This window comes from Tachyglossus aculeatus, chromosome 1, assembly GCF_015852505.1.
Source record: "Tachyglossus aculeatus isolate mTacAcu1 chromosome 1, mTacAcu1.pri, whole genome shotgun sequence".
In the NCBI taxonomy this organism is placed as follows: domain Eukaryota; kingdom Metazoa; phylum Chordata; class Mammalia; order Monotremata; family Tachyglossidae; genus Tachyglossus; species Tachyglossus aculeatus.
In genome coordinates, this window is record NC_052066.1 from 24,990,498 (window position 1) to 25,005,968 (window position 15,471).

The following is a 15,471-nucleotide window of genomic DNA, read 5'->3' on the forward strand; positions in this document are numbered from 1 at the left end:
GTGACATGCCCAAAGTCACACAGCTGACAAGTGGCGGAGTCGGGATTTGAACCCATGACCTCTGACTCCAAAGCCCGGGCTCTTTCCACTGAGCCACGCTGCTTCAATTGTATCACACTCTGCTTCTGAATTGTATCGTTTTCTTGGTACGTGTCACAGTTTGGATACAGGTTTCCCTCGCCAACCATGGCTTCTCAAACCACAATTTCAAAAATCTGTAACATTTGGACTGCCGTCGTTCTTTAAGAAGAATTTTTTTCCACTGAAAACACCATTTAAATTTTTGTACTATGCTGAAATGATTAATGGATTTCAAATCTTAAGCTTCGCTGCTACTTCTCTTGGCTAGCTCTGTAAAATAAGGGATTTCTACCTTCTCTCTCCAAAATGTTGTCCTAGAGAGCCAGCACAAATTATTGAGAAGGACAAGAAGCAGGGGCTCTAATGGGGGAGTGGGTTTTAGAGATCAAAGATTGACATACTGGTAAAAATTGTAAGTCTCTATGGGTTGGGAAACGACTCGACAGCATAAGACAATAAAAATTGTAAGGAGAAGGGGAGAAGTGTTAAAAGTGGGGGTGAAGAGAGAAAGTAAAGAAAGAGAAAAGTTAATGCTAACCTGTGGCATCCTCGTTCAAAGGGATTGTCATCCAAGCAGGAGAAGGAAAATAATCCCCCTGATTTCACAGATATGGTCTAGTGGAAAGAGCACGGGCTTGTGAGTCAGAGGAACTGGGTTCTAATCCTGCCTCTGCCACTTGTTTACTGTATGACCTCGGACACAGTCACTTAACTTCTCTATGTTTCGTCGTCTGTGAAACAGGGATTAAATTCTACACCCTCTTAATTTAGACTGTGAGCCCCAAGTGGGATAGGGACTGTGTCCAACCTGATTATCTTGTATCCACCCCAGTGCTTAGAACAGTGCTAGACATATAGTACACTTAACAAGTACCCCACTCATCATTTTTATTCAATAACACCCCAGTGGTTTGGAAGAAAGACTGATAGAGTGGGGAGACTCATGTCTAAGTGAGCAGAGTTGTTTCTAAATTATTAAACTGTGAGCTCTTTGAGGAACAAGACAGGGTCCGCCTCTTGATTGTGCACCGAGAATTTAGGAAATGTGTAATCATTCCAATTAAAATGACTGATAAAGTGTTAGCCCGCGAGGTGATCTCACAAACCCTGAATTGTCTTTTGTTTTTCTCTAAAGCTGAACCAAATAGAATAGGCTGATTTTTCTCACGTCCAGATTATTATGCTGCCCTCCTGAGATTCATCACCTTCTTTCTTTCTCGTGAGTAGAGGGAGATGAGGAGGATGAAGCTAACAAAATCGAGGCCTTACACAAGAGAAGAAACCTCTTAGCAGCTTTCAGCAAACTTATTATATATGATATTGTGGACATGCATGCAGCTGCAGATATCTTCAAACATTATATGAAGGTATGGTTCCATATTTTCCTCTTTTCTCCTAAAATTTGAGATTATAAAAAAAAGATGTCATCCACATGTGCCTCCGTCAATATAGAACTATCGATTACTGCATATTCTTTAGGATTTATAGTTATAGACAGACGGCTTCTTCCGATGGCCTTTGGCTAACTGAATTGGAAGATGTTTAAAAAATATCCATCTTTTATTAGAGAAGCAGTGGAAGGAGCCTCGGCTTAGGAGTCAGAGATCTGGGTTCTAATCCTGGCTCCGCCACTTGTCAGCTGTGTGACTTTGGGCAAGTCACTTAGCTTCTCTGTGCCTCAGTTGCCTCATCTGTATAATGGGGATGAAGACTGTGAGCCCCCCGTGGGACAACCTGATCACCGTGTAACCTCCCCAGCACTTAGAACAGTGCTTTGCACATAGTAAGCGCTTAGCAAATGCTGTTATTATTATTATTCTCTGTGCCTCAGTTGCCTCATCTGTAAAATAGGCATTAAGACTGTGAGCCCCACGTGGGATAACCTGATGACCTTGTATCTACCCCAGCGCTTAGAACAGTGCTTGGCACATAGTCAGCACTTAACAAATACCCTAATTATTATCATTATTATTAGAGAGATTTTTCAGAGACCCATCAAAACTTCCATGCAAAGAGCTTAATACAGTAAGCCCCTTACATTTAATAGTTTGCCTCAATAAAAAGCCAAAACATTTATCCAGCCAGCCTGACTTACCCTCAGAATAGTTCTCTGTGGAGAGCCGGATCCCAGGCTTTCTCCCAAAATAGTGTCGAATTGTAAAGGAGTAGCACAATTATGGTACTGTAGACTGTAAGCTCCTTGTGGGCAGGGATCGTGTCTGCCAACTCTGTTGTATTGTGCTGTCCGAAGCAGAGAAGCAGCGTGGCTCAGTGGAAAGAGCACGGGCTTTGAAATCAGAGGTCATGGGTTCAAATCCCGTCTCTGGCAATCGTCAGCTGTGTGACTTTGGGCAAGTCACTTAATTTCTCTGTGCCTCAGTTACCTCATCAGTAAAATGGGGATTAAGACTGTGAGATGGGGATTAAGACTGTGAGCCCCCCGTGGGACAACTTTATCACCCTGTAACCTCCCCAGCGCTTAGAACAGTGCTTTGCACATAGTAAGTGCTTAATAAATGCCATCATTATTATTATTATTGTAGTGCTCTGCATACATCAGGTGCTCAATAAATGCCTTGGATTGATTGATATCCAAAATTCTATTTACAATTCTATTTCTGGTTTGGTGGGAAGGGTAGATAAGTTCTCCAGTGTTTAGAAGACAGATCTTCCTTTGACATGTTTCCCTCTTTGAACACATTTATTTTTGATTACGTAGGATGATGACTGTGAGCCCACTGTTGGGTAGGGACCGTCTCTATATGTTACCAACTTGTACTTCCCAAGCGCTTAGTACAGTGCTCTGTACACAGTAAGCGCTCAATAAATACGATTGAATGAATGAATGACAATCTGCCATCTAAAAAGGCACCCCGTATTTCATCATTCTCGGGGGCAGCAGAGCTGGGCATGCCAGTGTATTCTATCAGTGTTGCTTCTCGGTGTCTTTCCCCACACATTTTCCCTAGGGGTACAATTCTGAGGGGCAAAATCCCTGAGAAGCAACTGTAACTTTTCCAAAAGTGTCATGCCACCCCTCTTCCCTCTGCACTACCCCTTTCAGTCCCCACTCCCCCGACCCCCAAACCAACCCGTCTCAGTTTTATCCCCCCATCCAGAAAAGACAAAGTACCAAGGACCATTCATTCATTCATTCATTCAATCGTATTTATTGAGCGCTTACTGTGTGCAGAGCACTGTACTAAGCGTTTGGGAAGTACAAGTTGCGCTTGGGAAGTACAAGTTACCACTTCCCAAACAACAGATTGTCAGGGATCTCAGGTTCATAATCAAGCTTCTTGTATATCGACCTCCTTAAATATGAAAAAACATGAGCCTGAAACTAAGGTAATCAGGGAATGTGAGATTTTGGAGGACAGGAGCCCTAACGTTCATATATTTTCTCTTCAGCATTATCGTATGGTGCTGAATAAATCAATATTATTTATTGAGAATTTTTTTTATAATGGCATTTATTAAGCACTTACTATGTGCAAAGCCCTGTTATTGAGAAGCAGCATGGCTCAGTGGAAGGAGCACGGGCTTGGGAGTCAGAGGTCATGGGTTCTAATCCCGGCTCTGCCATATGTCTGCTGTGTGACCTGGGGCAAGTCACTTAACTTCTCTGAGCCTCAGTTACCTCATCTGTGAAATGCGAATGAAGACTGTGAGCCCCAAGTGGAACAACCTGATCACCTTGTATCTCCCCCAGCGCTTAGAACAGTGCTACGCACATAGTAAGTGCTTAACAAATGCCATCATTATTATATTACCAATCTACTGGGCATGCTGGGACAATGGGGAGTGAAAATTTGAGCACTGTAGTAGGGGAAGACTATGAAGTACTCATGTTTAACGTAGTAATTGAGGAAAAAGTCGCATAGCTGAGCAAATGAGCAAAGGGGACCCTGGAGCAGAATCCCCAAGAACTAAAAGGAAAAAGTGAATAAAGACAGAAAAAAGGTTGAGGATGTTAAGCAGAGGTAGGATCAGACGGCCACTTTCCAGATTTTGAAACTTGCAGAGGGCAGAGCTTAATCTCGTTGCAGGCAGGGAACTTATCTCCTAACTCTGTTCTAATGTACTCTCCCAAGCGCTTAGTACAGTGCTCTGCACCCAACAAATGCTCGACAAATACCATCAGTGGTGCTAAAGCATGGAAAAGTGACCAGCAATTGCACTTGGGCCCCCGGGGAGTCTCTGCTCACTCTAGCTCATTGTGAGCAGGGAATGTGTCTGTTTATTGTTTTAGTGTACTCTCCCAAGCGCTTAATACAGTGCCCTGCACACAGTAAGCACTAAATAAATACAATTGAATAAATGAGTAAATCGGCCTGAGAATTAGTCACCAAGTCCTTCCCTCTGCTGCTCTTGGGGCCACAAGGGGTGAGGTAGGGGGTATACACACCTATGAGTGTGTGTATATAGCTATAATTCTGCATACACGTATGTGTATGTGAATATAACTATAATTCTGTTAATTCTGATGATCTTGACACCTGTTTTCTTGTTTTGTTGTCTGTCTCCACCTTCTAGACTGTGAGCCCGTGGTTGGGTAGGGACCGTCTCTATTATATTGCCAATTTGTACTTTGCAAGCGCTTAGTACAATGCTCTGCAATCAGTAAGCGCTCAGTAAATACGATTGAATGAATGAATGGGTTTAATTTCTTGAATCTCAGTTGCCTCCAGAGCTGCCTCGGGAGCCACACTCTCATAGACTTCCAAGCGCTTAGTACAGTGCTCTGCACACAGTAGGCACTCAATAAATACGACTGAATGAAGGAATGACTGGGGGGTCAGATGATAGCGATGAGCCCAGGGGATTCCCCAGTCTCCACGTAAAGGGATGATAAGGAGAAGAGTCAGTCAGTTGGTCATATTTATTGAGCACTTTCTATGTGCAGAGCATTGTATTAGCGCTTGGGAGAGTACAGTATAACATTATAACAGACATATTTCCTGCCCACAATGAGCTTACAGTCTAGAGGGGGAGATGGACATCAATACAAGTAAAGAAATAAATTACAGATATGTCCCTAAGTGCTGTGGGGCTGCTGAGCTCATGGGATCCTTGCAGGTTTGCCTGACTCAGTGGTAAGAATGATGAAAGATGAACCCACAGTTTCCCTGAATAATTCTTCACAGTATTATTTTGATTATTCACAGCAGAAAATGTAGATCCTGAAAATGTTGTAATATGCATTACAACACAAGGAAGTATAGTTTGTTTTCTCAATTTTACTTATTTTTTCCGTTATATGATACGAGGTTTTTAACTGCTGAATTCCCCCCCTTTCTCGCAGTATTATAATGACTACGGAGATATCATTAAGGAGACATTGAGTAAAACGCGGCAAATTGATAAGATTCAGTGTGCAAAGACGCTCATTCTCAGTTTGCAGCAGGTAAGAATATTTACTTTCAATGATAACATCTACTCATTCCACTTGCTTCCTTCCGTTTCAGGATTGTTCGGGTATTCCCGTGTTTTGCCATGCCTACATCGTCCGAGTGTACTTTTTCTCTGGAGCCAAGCCATTATTAAATAAATAAAATAAAAAATAAGCTTAACTGCCAATTGAATAATCTGCTTTATAACCAACTCTTCGTCATCCTTGGTATTCTATAAACAAGGCCCAACCAGGATAAGTAGCCTTATTTCAACAAAGAGTTTGAAACTCGACCAGTCCCCTGTCCTGATTGAACTTTTGAGCCAAGCTGCAGGGAAATTACAAAATAAGCTGCTCGTCGAGATGGTAGTGAGCAGTGAGCCAACAAGAATTTTGTGCAACTGGCCGAGAAAACCAATGCCAGTTTATTTTAGGTGTGGTGGGCCAAACTTTCTTCTGTCTGGACTATCGCCAATTCCAGTGAGTTTAGAGATTCCATTCAAAGGCGTTGCTGGTTTGGTCCAAAGACTCCGTGGCCACATGATTTCTGTTTCTCCTCTCCGAGATCTTCCTGATTCTGTGAATTACCAAATTCTGGAGAGTAATACCTTATAGTCTTCGAGGATTCCGAGTGGTTTTTTTTGTTGTTCTTTTTTTATTTGTGTGCTTTTGGTGGGTTTCTTGGGGGTTGGGTTTTGGGCTTTTTTTTTTTTCCAGAAATGAAATGTGTGTTCTGTCATTGTAATTCAAACTATTACAAAAATCATTTGTGCTTTTCTGTAGAGATGTTATCCTCTGGGGCTGGGGTTGGCCGTATGTTTTATTTCTTTCTTGTCCGTCTTTTAGTTGTTTAATGAGCTGGTTCAAGAACAAGGTCCCAACTTGGACAGGACTTCTGCCCATGTCAGCGGTATTAAGGAGTTGGCCCGTAGGTTCGCTCTCACCTTTGGCTTGGATCAGATCAAGACGAGAGAAGCTGTGGCCACTCTTCACAAGTAAGTTGCCTGAAGGAAAATTCATGACATCAGGGAGCCTTGCTCAAAATAGATATATATTTTTTCAGAAATAAGGAATGTTACGTAGTCCATAGTTAAGCTTTGCTGTTACAGGCGGTCCCTGATTTAAGACTGTTACAGTGAATAGCACATACAACATTCCTAAATTTACACCATGTTTCAGCTTTCCAAACGCATCGGTTTTGCATTTAGCCTCATTGGTGGCATTAGTTTTAGGAGCATAAATGGCACAGAGAAAGTACACAAGACCTGTGATGAAATTTTAGAGCTGAAATTCATTCATTCATTCATTCAGTCGTATTTATTGAGTGCTTACTATGTGCAGAGCACTGTACTAAACACATAATAATAATAATAATGGCTAATAATGGCATTTATTAAGTGCTTACTATGTGCAAAGCACTGTTCTAAGTGCTGGGGAGGTTACAAGGTGATCAGGTTGTCCCACGGGGGGCTCACAGACTTAACCCCCATTTTACAGGTGAAGGAACTGAGGCACAGGGAAGTTAAGTGGCTTGCCCAAGGTCACACAGCAGGCAATTGGCAGAGCCGGGATTTGAACCCGTGACCTCTGACTCCAAAGCCCGGGCTCTTTCCACTGAGCCACACTACTTCCCCATTGAGCCACCCTGCTTCCCCACTTGGGAAGTACAAGTTGGCAACATATAGAGACGGTCCCTACCCAACAATGAAATAAGCTGGAAGTTGGGGAGGTGGGTAGAGAGACCTTAACGGTCACTGTGAAGGATTAAAACATCCATTTTACTTAATAATAATAATCATGGGATTTGTTAAGCAGTTACTATGTGTCAAGCACTGTTCTAAACACTGAGGAAGATACAAGATCAGGTCAGACACGGTCCCTGCCCCACACAGGGCTCACACTCTAAGTAGGAAATAGGAGGAAGAACAGGTATTGAGTTCCCATTTCACAGATGAGGTTACCGAGACACAGAGAAGTTAAGTGACTTACCCAAGGTCACACAGCAGTCACATGGCAGAGCTGGGCTTAGAACCCTGGTCCTTTGACTTCGAGGCCCGTGCTCTTTCCACTAGACCACACTGCTCCACGGAAGTTAAATTCAGCTGCCTTACAAGGAAACCTTTCTGACCACATAAATACAGTAATGTAAATGTATTACTCATCTACAGTGGCGTACACAATTCTGGACAAATGGGGTAAAAACAGGGTCATAAAGTTTTGATTCAGTGCAGTTTTCAGGAGCTACTTTTTTCGAAAGTCTAAGAACTGCCTAAATCTCTGAACAAACAAAATGCTACAGGCTATATTTTTCCAAACAAAAGTGAACAATAATATAGTTAGGAAAAAACGATGTTTTTGTTCAATTAATTTTTGAAGTAATTCCAGAAAAATGTTTAAAATATGCGAGTTTCCTCTTGGAATTTAAAACCAGGTGTCCGTGTTGCTAAAGCTTTTAGTTCATTCATTCATTCAGTCAGTCATATTTATTGAGCGCTTACTGTGTGCAGAGCACTGTACTAAGCACTTGGGAAGTACAAGTTGGCAACATATGGAGATGGTCCCTACCCAACAACGGGCTCACAGTCTAGAGGGGGGAGACAGACAACAGAACAAAACATGTAGACTGGTGTCGTCATCAGAATAAATAGAAATAAAGCTAGGTGCACATCATTAACAAAATAAATAGAATAGTAAATGTGTACAAGAAAATAGAGTAATAAATCTGTACAAACATATATACAGGTGCTGTAGGGAGGGGAAGGAGGTAGGGCAGGGGGTTGGGGAGGGGGAGAGGAAAGAGGGGGCTCAGTGTGGGAAGGCCTCCTGGAGGAGGTGAACTCTCAGTAGGGCTTTGAAGGGAGGAAGAGAGCTAGTTTGGCGGATGTGCAGAGGGAGGGCATTCCGGGCCAGGGGGAGGACGTGGGCCGGGGTTGACGGCGGGACAGGCGAGAACGAGGCCCAGTGAGGAGATTAGCGGCAGAGGATCGGAGGGTGCGGGCTGGGCTGGAGAAGGAGAGAAGGGAGGTGAGGTAGGAGGGGACGAGGTGATGGACAGCCTTGAAGCCGAGGGTGAGGAGTTTTTGCCTGATGCGTAGGTTGACTGGTAGCCACTGGAGATTTTTGAGGAGGGGAGTAACATGCCCAGAGTGTTTCTGCAGAAAGATGATCCGGGCAGCAGCGTGAAGTATAGACTGAAGTGGGGAGAGACAGGAGGACGGGAGATCAGAGAGGAGGCTGATGCAGTAATCCAGTTGGGATAGGATGAGAGATTGAACCAGCAGGGGAGCGGTTTGGATGGAGAGGAAAGGGCGGATCTTGGCGATGTTGTGGAGGTGAGACCGGCAGGTTTTGGTTATGGACTGGATGTGAGGGGTGAACGAGAGAGCGGAGTCGAGGATGACACCAAGGTTGTGGGCTTGTGAGACGGGAAGGATGGTAGTGCCGTCTACAGTAGTGGGAAAGTCAGGGAGAGGGCAGGGTTTGGGAGGGAAGATAAGGAGTTCAGTCTTGGATATATTGAGTTTTAGATGGCGGGCAGACATCCAGATGGAGATGTCCTGACGGCAGGAGGAGACACAAGCCTGAAGGGAGGGAGAGAGAGCAGGGGCAGAGGTGAAGATTTGGGTGTCATCAGCTTAGAGATGATAGTTGAAGTCATGGGAGCAAATGAGTTCACCATGGGAGTGAGTGTAGACAGAGAACAGAAGGGGACCAAGAACTGACCCTAGAGAAATCCCTACAGTAAGGGGATGGGAGGGGGAGGAGGAGCCTGCAAAGGAGACTGAGAATTAACAGCCGGAGAGTTAAGAGGAGAACCAGGAGAGGATGGAGTCTGTGAAGCCAAGGTTGGGTAGCGTCTTGAGGAGAAGGGGGTGGTCACATAATACATTTAGTTAGTGGAGAAAATGTAGATTGTGCCTAAGAAAGAATAAGGAGTTCTTGGCAGTTTGAAAACAAGGTTTTGCAATTTGTATTTTCTTTCATTGCAGGGATGGCATAGAATTTGCCTTCAAATACCAAAATCAAAAAGGGCAAGAGTATCCACCTCCAAACCTTGCTTTCCTTGAAGTGCTAAGTGAATTTTCTTCTAAACTTCTTCGCCAGGACAAAAAGACTGTGTAAGTTGTATTACTTTTTTTAGCCTGAAGGCCATTATTAAGGTAAGATTGCTAGAAATGCTTAGAACTTAAATTACTCGATCTTTGGGAAATGGTTGCTTAAGAGTAAATAACCTATCTTTCCAGCACTTTGTGGCATAAGTTGTTAGTACTTAAATTCCACAGTTATTATCAGACTCTATTGTATCGACTCTCCCAAGTACTTAGTTCATTGCTCTGCACACAGTAAGCACTCAATAAATAAGAGTTGACTGATCAACCGTATTTTTTATCAGTTGCTATGGCCCAATACCAATCAATCAATGGTATTTATTGAGCATTTAATTAGCGTGCTAAGTACAATTCAACAATTGGTGGACACATTCCCTATCCACAAGGAGCTTACAGTCTTGTGGGGGAGACAGATATAATAATAATAATAATGGCACTTATTAAGTGCTTACTATGTGCAAACCACTGTTCTAAGCACTGGGGAGGTTACAAGGTGATCAGGTTGTCCTAGCGGGGGCTCACAGTCTTAATCCCCATTGTACAGATGAGGTAACTGAGGCACAGAGAAGTAAAGTGACTTGCCCAAAGTCACACAGCTGACAATTGGCAGAGCTGGGATTTGAACCCATGACCTCTGACTCCAAATAATAATAAAATAATAATAATAATAATAATAATGTTGGTATTTGTTAAGCGCTTACTATGTGCAAAGCACTGTTCTAAGCGCTGGGGTAAATACAAGGTAATCAGGTTGTCCCACTAGGAGCTCACAGTCTTCATCCCCATTTTACAGATGAGGGAACTGAGGCCCATAGAAGTGAAGTGACTTGCCCAAAGTCACACAGCTGACAATTGGCAGAGCTGGGATTTGAACCCATGACCTCTGACTCCAAAGCCCGTGCTTTGTCCACTGCTGCTTCTCAGTGGAGTGGGGCTGATGGTGGGATGAAAATCATGTACATAAAGAGTACAGATCCAAGTGTGTAGGCGATGCAGAAGGGAGAGGGAGCCTTGCAAAAGAGGGCTTAATCTGGGAGGCCTCTTGGAGGAGATGTGATTTTAATAAGACTAGTGTGGCGTATATGGGGGGCAGGGATTATTGGATCATGTTATTTATTTGGTTTCCTTTTCAAATTAAAATTCCTTCCTCACTGATCATTAAGCTTCAGGAGGGAATTTTGTACCTGGACAGATAATAAAACTACTCCACATCCTGCCAGCGAGGTGACTCATGGATTATCCTTCTGATCACGTGCCCTTTCTTTCTACCTGTGGGAGTTAAATGTAAAATGAAAGGAATTTACTGCCAATGACTTCAGTGGAATTTGAGATGCCTCTTGTTTTCAATTTTTCAGAAAAGGGGATTTCTTATCTTTTCAAGACCTTCATATATACTCTAGTGGTTTTTCAAAATAATAGGCGGGAAAAGAACATAATTTGGAAAATAGTGAATTGTTTTAATCATTTCTTTTCAAAAATGATATTCTGGGAAATGGTATCTACATTAAAGTTTTACTGATCCCAGAATATAAGGGAGAAAATTAAACTAAATTACTGCAAAGTCCCAACTTGTAGAGTTTTTTCATTATTAAATGCACTTATTACTTTCAGGAATCTACTGTATTATAAACTAATATACAAGTGGGACCTAGTGAAATATTTTCCTAAATTATTTAGGTGATTAAGTAGCAAACAATTGCCTCTCTCCCCTGCTGGACCTAACCCAAGAGCAAGGATCTGGGTTCTCGCTTCTCCTTTAGTGTGGTATTGGTTGAGCCCTTACTATGTGTCAAACACTGTTCTAAATTAGGTCAGACATAATCCCCACCCCTCATGGGGCTCACAGTCTAATTTTATCTGAATTTAATATCTGAACCTTTACACTGTCTACTTTTTGAACTCCCCCATTTTAGAATCTTGGCTTTTCCCACTTGACTCTCAGGTAATATGTTTATTTCCCATTGCAGCAAAGAGATAATAATAATAATGGCATTTGTTAAGCGCTTACTATGCGCAAAGCACTGTTCTAAGCTCTGGGGGGGATACAAGGTGATCAGGTTGTCCCGCGTGGGGCTCACAATCATCATCCCCATTTTACAGATGAGGTAACTGAGGCTCAGAGAAGTTAAGTGACTTGCCCAAGGTCACACAGCAGACATGTGGTGGAGCCAGGATTCTAACTCACGACCTCTGACTCCAAAACCCATGCTCTTTCCACTGAGCCACAAGTCTACTAGGTAGCTGTAATAATAGTAATAATAATGGTGTTTATTAAGTGCTTACTGTGTGCTAGGCACTGTACTAAACACCGGGGTGGATTCAAACAAATCGAGTTGGACACAGTCCCTGTCCCACGTGGGGCTCACAGTCTCAATCCCCATTTTACGAATGAGGTAACTGAGGCACAGAGAAGTGAAGTGACTTGCCCAGGGTCACACAGCAGACAAGTGGTGGAGCCAAGCCCACTGAATTCCCAAGGTTTGGGGGGAGATTACCCAAATAGTAAAATGTCCAGCTGTCTTTCTTGGGGCTCCTAAAGAAATAAAGGACCTTCTCAAGAGAAGGGAACGGTGTGACCATTAGCCTTAAACCAGCTTTCAGTTTTCTCAACTGGTAATTGAGGTAGAGAGGTGAGTTGAAGGGTCAGTTTAGTTAGTCTGTAAGTGGCACTTACTGTGTGCAGAGTACTGAACTTAAGAAGTGTTTGGGAGAGTTCAGTAGGGCTGGAGTTGAAGACAGAAAAACTAAAGTACGGGTGAAGTTGGTGAAAGAGAAGCAGCATGGCCTAGTAGAAAGATGACAGGCCTGGTCATAAGAAGAACCTTGGTTCTAATCCCAGCTCTACCCCTTGTCCGCTGTGTGACATTGGCCAAGTCGTTTCACTTCTCTGTGCCTCGGTTCCCTCACCTGTAAAATGGGGACTAAAAGACCGTAAGCTCCATGTGGGACAGGGACTGCGTCCAACCTGATTAGCTTATATCTACCCCAGCGCTTAGCGTTGTAACTGGCACACAGTAAGAACTTAATAAATGCCATAAAAAAATAAATAAATACTGTTGATTGATTCTCATCCCATTTCTGCCATTGCCTTCTGTGTGACCTTGGGCAAGTCACTCAAGATCTTTTGAGGAATAGGAAAACAGTGAAAACAGCCTTGATGCAAGAGGAAGTTTAGAGAGGGCCAGGTAGAGGAAGAGTCCAAGGAAGGCTGATGGCCAGATACAGTAACCACAGAGAGCTGACGTGTCATTTTCTTCTGGTTTCTGTAAAAATCAGGCCACCCTACTGGGAAACCACTTTGATGCAATACAAATACGTGACTGTAACTAAATTATAATTGTCGGTGCATGTTTTGGGGTATTTGAGGTTAAAGTAATAACAATAATTATGGTATTTGTTAAGCGCTTACTATGTGCTAAGCAGTGTTCTAAGCATTGGAGTAGATAGAGGGTAATCAGGTTGTCCCATATGGGGCTCACAGTTTTAATCCTCATTTTATAGGTGAGGTAACTGAGGCACAGGGAAGTTAAATGGCTTGCCCCAAGTCACACAGCAGACAAGTAGCGGAGCCAGGATTAGAACCCATGTCCTCTAAAGTCCCAAGCCCAGGCTGTTTCCACTAAACCCCGCTGCTTCTCTGGCAAACATCTAATGGTCAAGTCTTCACTGGCCGACAGGATGAACCCTTCCCAGCTTATGACCTACAAGGAACTTACAACACAGGGCTTCTAGAGAGAAATACAGAGACTCCCCACAAGAGAAGAAAAAGAAATGAAACGAACCCTTTTCCTCTTTCTTTCACGTGTTTCTAGTCATTCATACCTTGAGAAGTTCCTGACAGAACAGATGATGGAGAGGAGAGAAGACGTATGGCTTCCACTCATCTCCTACCGAAACTCATTAGTCACCGGCGGAGAAGATGACAGGATGTCAGTGAACAGCGGGAGTAGCAGCAGCAAAGCCTCGTCAGTGCGGAATAAGAAAGGTCGGCCACCACTTCACAAAAAGCGAGTGGAAGGTAAGCCTCACCTTCTTTGCCAAGAGATGTTTCCCTTGGAAGAGAGAAGCGAAAGATGAGTAGGCCACTGAACTTGGGTCAGTAGGTCTGATTCGGCGCAGTTAATTTGCTACTGTGTATCTTTGCTGTCTGCAGCTTTGCACAATTTGGAATTTTGGAAACGGTAAGCTTAGCAAGGGACCGAGGCCATGCTCTAAAATAAAATATGCCGAACCTCGTCATCAACATCAATGGTATTTATGTAGCATTTTCTGTACTAAATTCTTGGTAATAATAAGAATAATAATAATAATAATGATAATAATAATAATAATAATGGTGGCATTTATTAAGCGCATACTATGTGCAAAGCACTATTCTAAGCACTGGGAAGGTTACATGGTGATCAGGTTGTCCCACGGGGGGTTCACTGTCTTAATCCCCATTTTACAGATGAGGTAACTGAGGCCCAGAGAAGTGAAGTGACTTGCCCAAAGTCTCACACCTGACAATTGGCGGAGCCGGGATTTGAACCCATAACCTCTGATTCCAAAGCCTGTGCTGTTTCCACTGAGCCACGCTGCTTGGTAGACACGTTTCCTGCCCACAACGAGCACACAGCCTAGATGGGGAGACAGAGATTAAAATATTTTTTGGGTGTGGTATTTGTTAGGTGTTTACTATGTGTACACGAGAAGCAGCATGGCTCAGTGGAAAGAGCCCGGGCTTTGGAGTCAGCGGTCATGGGTTCAAATCCCACCTCTGCCAATTGTAAGCTGTGTGACTTTGGGCAAGTCACTTCACTTCTCTGTGCCTCAGTGACCTCATCTGGAAAATGGGGATTAAGACTGTGAGCCCCACGTGGGACAACTTGATCACCTTGTAACCTCCCCAGTGCTTTGAACAGTGCTTTGCACATAGTAAGCACTTAATAAATGCCATCATTATTATTATTACTAAGTGCCAGGCACTGGTTTAGGGTGGTGCGAGGGTAGATACAAGGTAATCAGGTTGGACACAGTTCCGACTCCTTAATTTGGGAAGTGGTCCGCTTTTCCTCAGGTAGTGTCCCAGGTTAAGGCCTGCGCACCCCGCACCCTACTTACCCTTTTATTTTTCTCTTCTTCTATCTATGAATGTTTCATCTCATGTAACTATTTCCTCCCTTCGTTATGAGAACTGCAATTATGGGCACTTGTTCCTTGAAAACAAAAATCTTTGTGCAGAAACGCTCTGGACATGTTACTGCCCTCCTCAAAAATCTCCAGTGGCTACCAATCAACCTATGCATCAGGCAAAAACTCCTCACCCTGGGCTTCCAGGCTGTCCATCCCCTCGCCCCCTCCTCCCTCAACTCCCTTCTGTCCTTCTCCAGCCCAGCCCGCACCCTCCGCTCCTCTGCCACCACTAACGTCCTCACCGGGCCTCGTTCTCGCCTGTCCCGCCGTCGACCCCCGGCCCACGTCCTCCCCCTGGCCCGGAATGCCCTCCCTCCGCACATCCGCCAAGGTAGCTCTCTTCCTCCCTTCAAGGCCCTACTGAGAGCTCACCTCCTCCAGGAGGCCTTCCCACACTGAGCCCCCTCCTTCCTCTCCCCCTCCTCCCCCTCCCTATCCCCCCCCCGCCTTACCTTCTTCCCCTCCCCACAGCACCTGTATATATGTTTGTACAGATTTATTACTCTATTTTACTTGTACATATTTACTATTCTGTTTATTTTATTTTGTTAATACGTTTTGTTTTGTTGTCTGTCTCCCCCTTCTAGACTGTAAGCCCACTGTTGGGTAGGGACCGTCTCTATATGTTGCCGACTTGTACTTCCCAAGTGTTTAGTACAGTGCTCTGCACACAGTAAGCGCTCAATAAATATGAATGAATGAATGAATGAATGA

The 15,471-nt window shown here is 43.8% G+C and overlaps 1 protein-coding gene across 1 annotated transcript in view; it reads left to right on the forward strand.

Moving 5' to 3' along the window:
• The window catches only part of STAG1 (stromal antigen 1), a 463,433-nt gene that overhangs the window by 427,938 nt on the left and 20,024 nt on the right, over positions 1-15,471 (forward strand). The window contains exons 25-29 of the mRNA XM_038759978.1: positions 1,309-1,448; positions 5,387-5,488; positions 6,320-6,468; positions 9,463-9,591; positions 13,395-13,600. Coding sequence (XP_038615906.1) covers positions 1,309-1,448; positions 5,387-5,488; positions 6,320-6,468; positions 9,463-9,591; positions 13,395-13,600 — 726 coding nt within the window. The remainder of the gene's footprint in view (positions 1-1,308; positions 1,449-5,386; positions 5,489-6,319; positions 6,469-9,462; positions 9,592-13,394; positions 13,601-15,471) is intronic.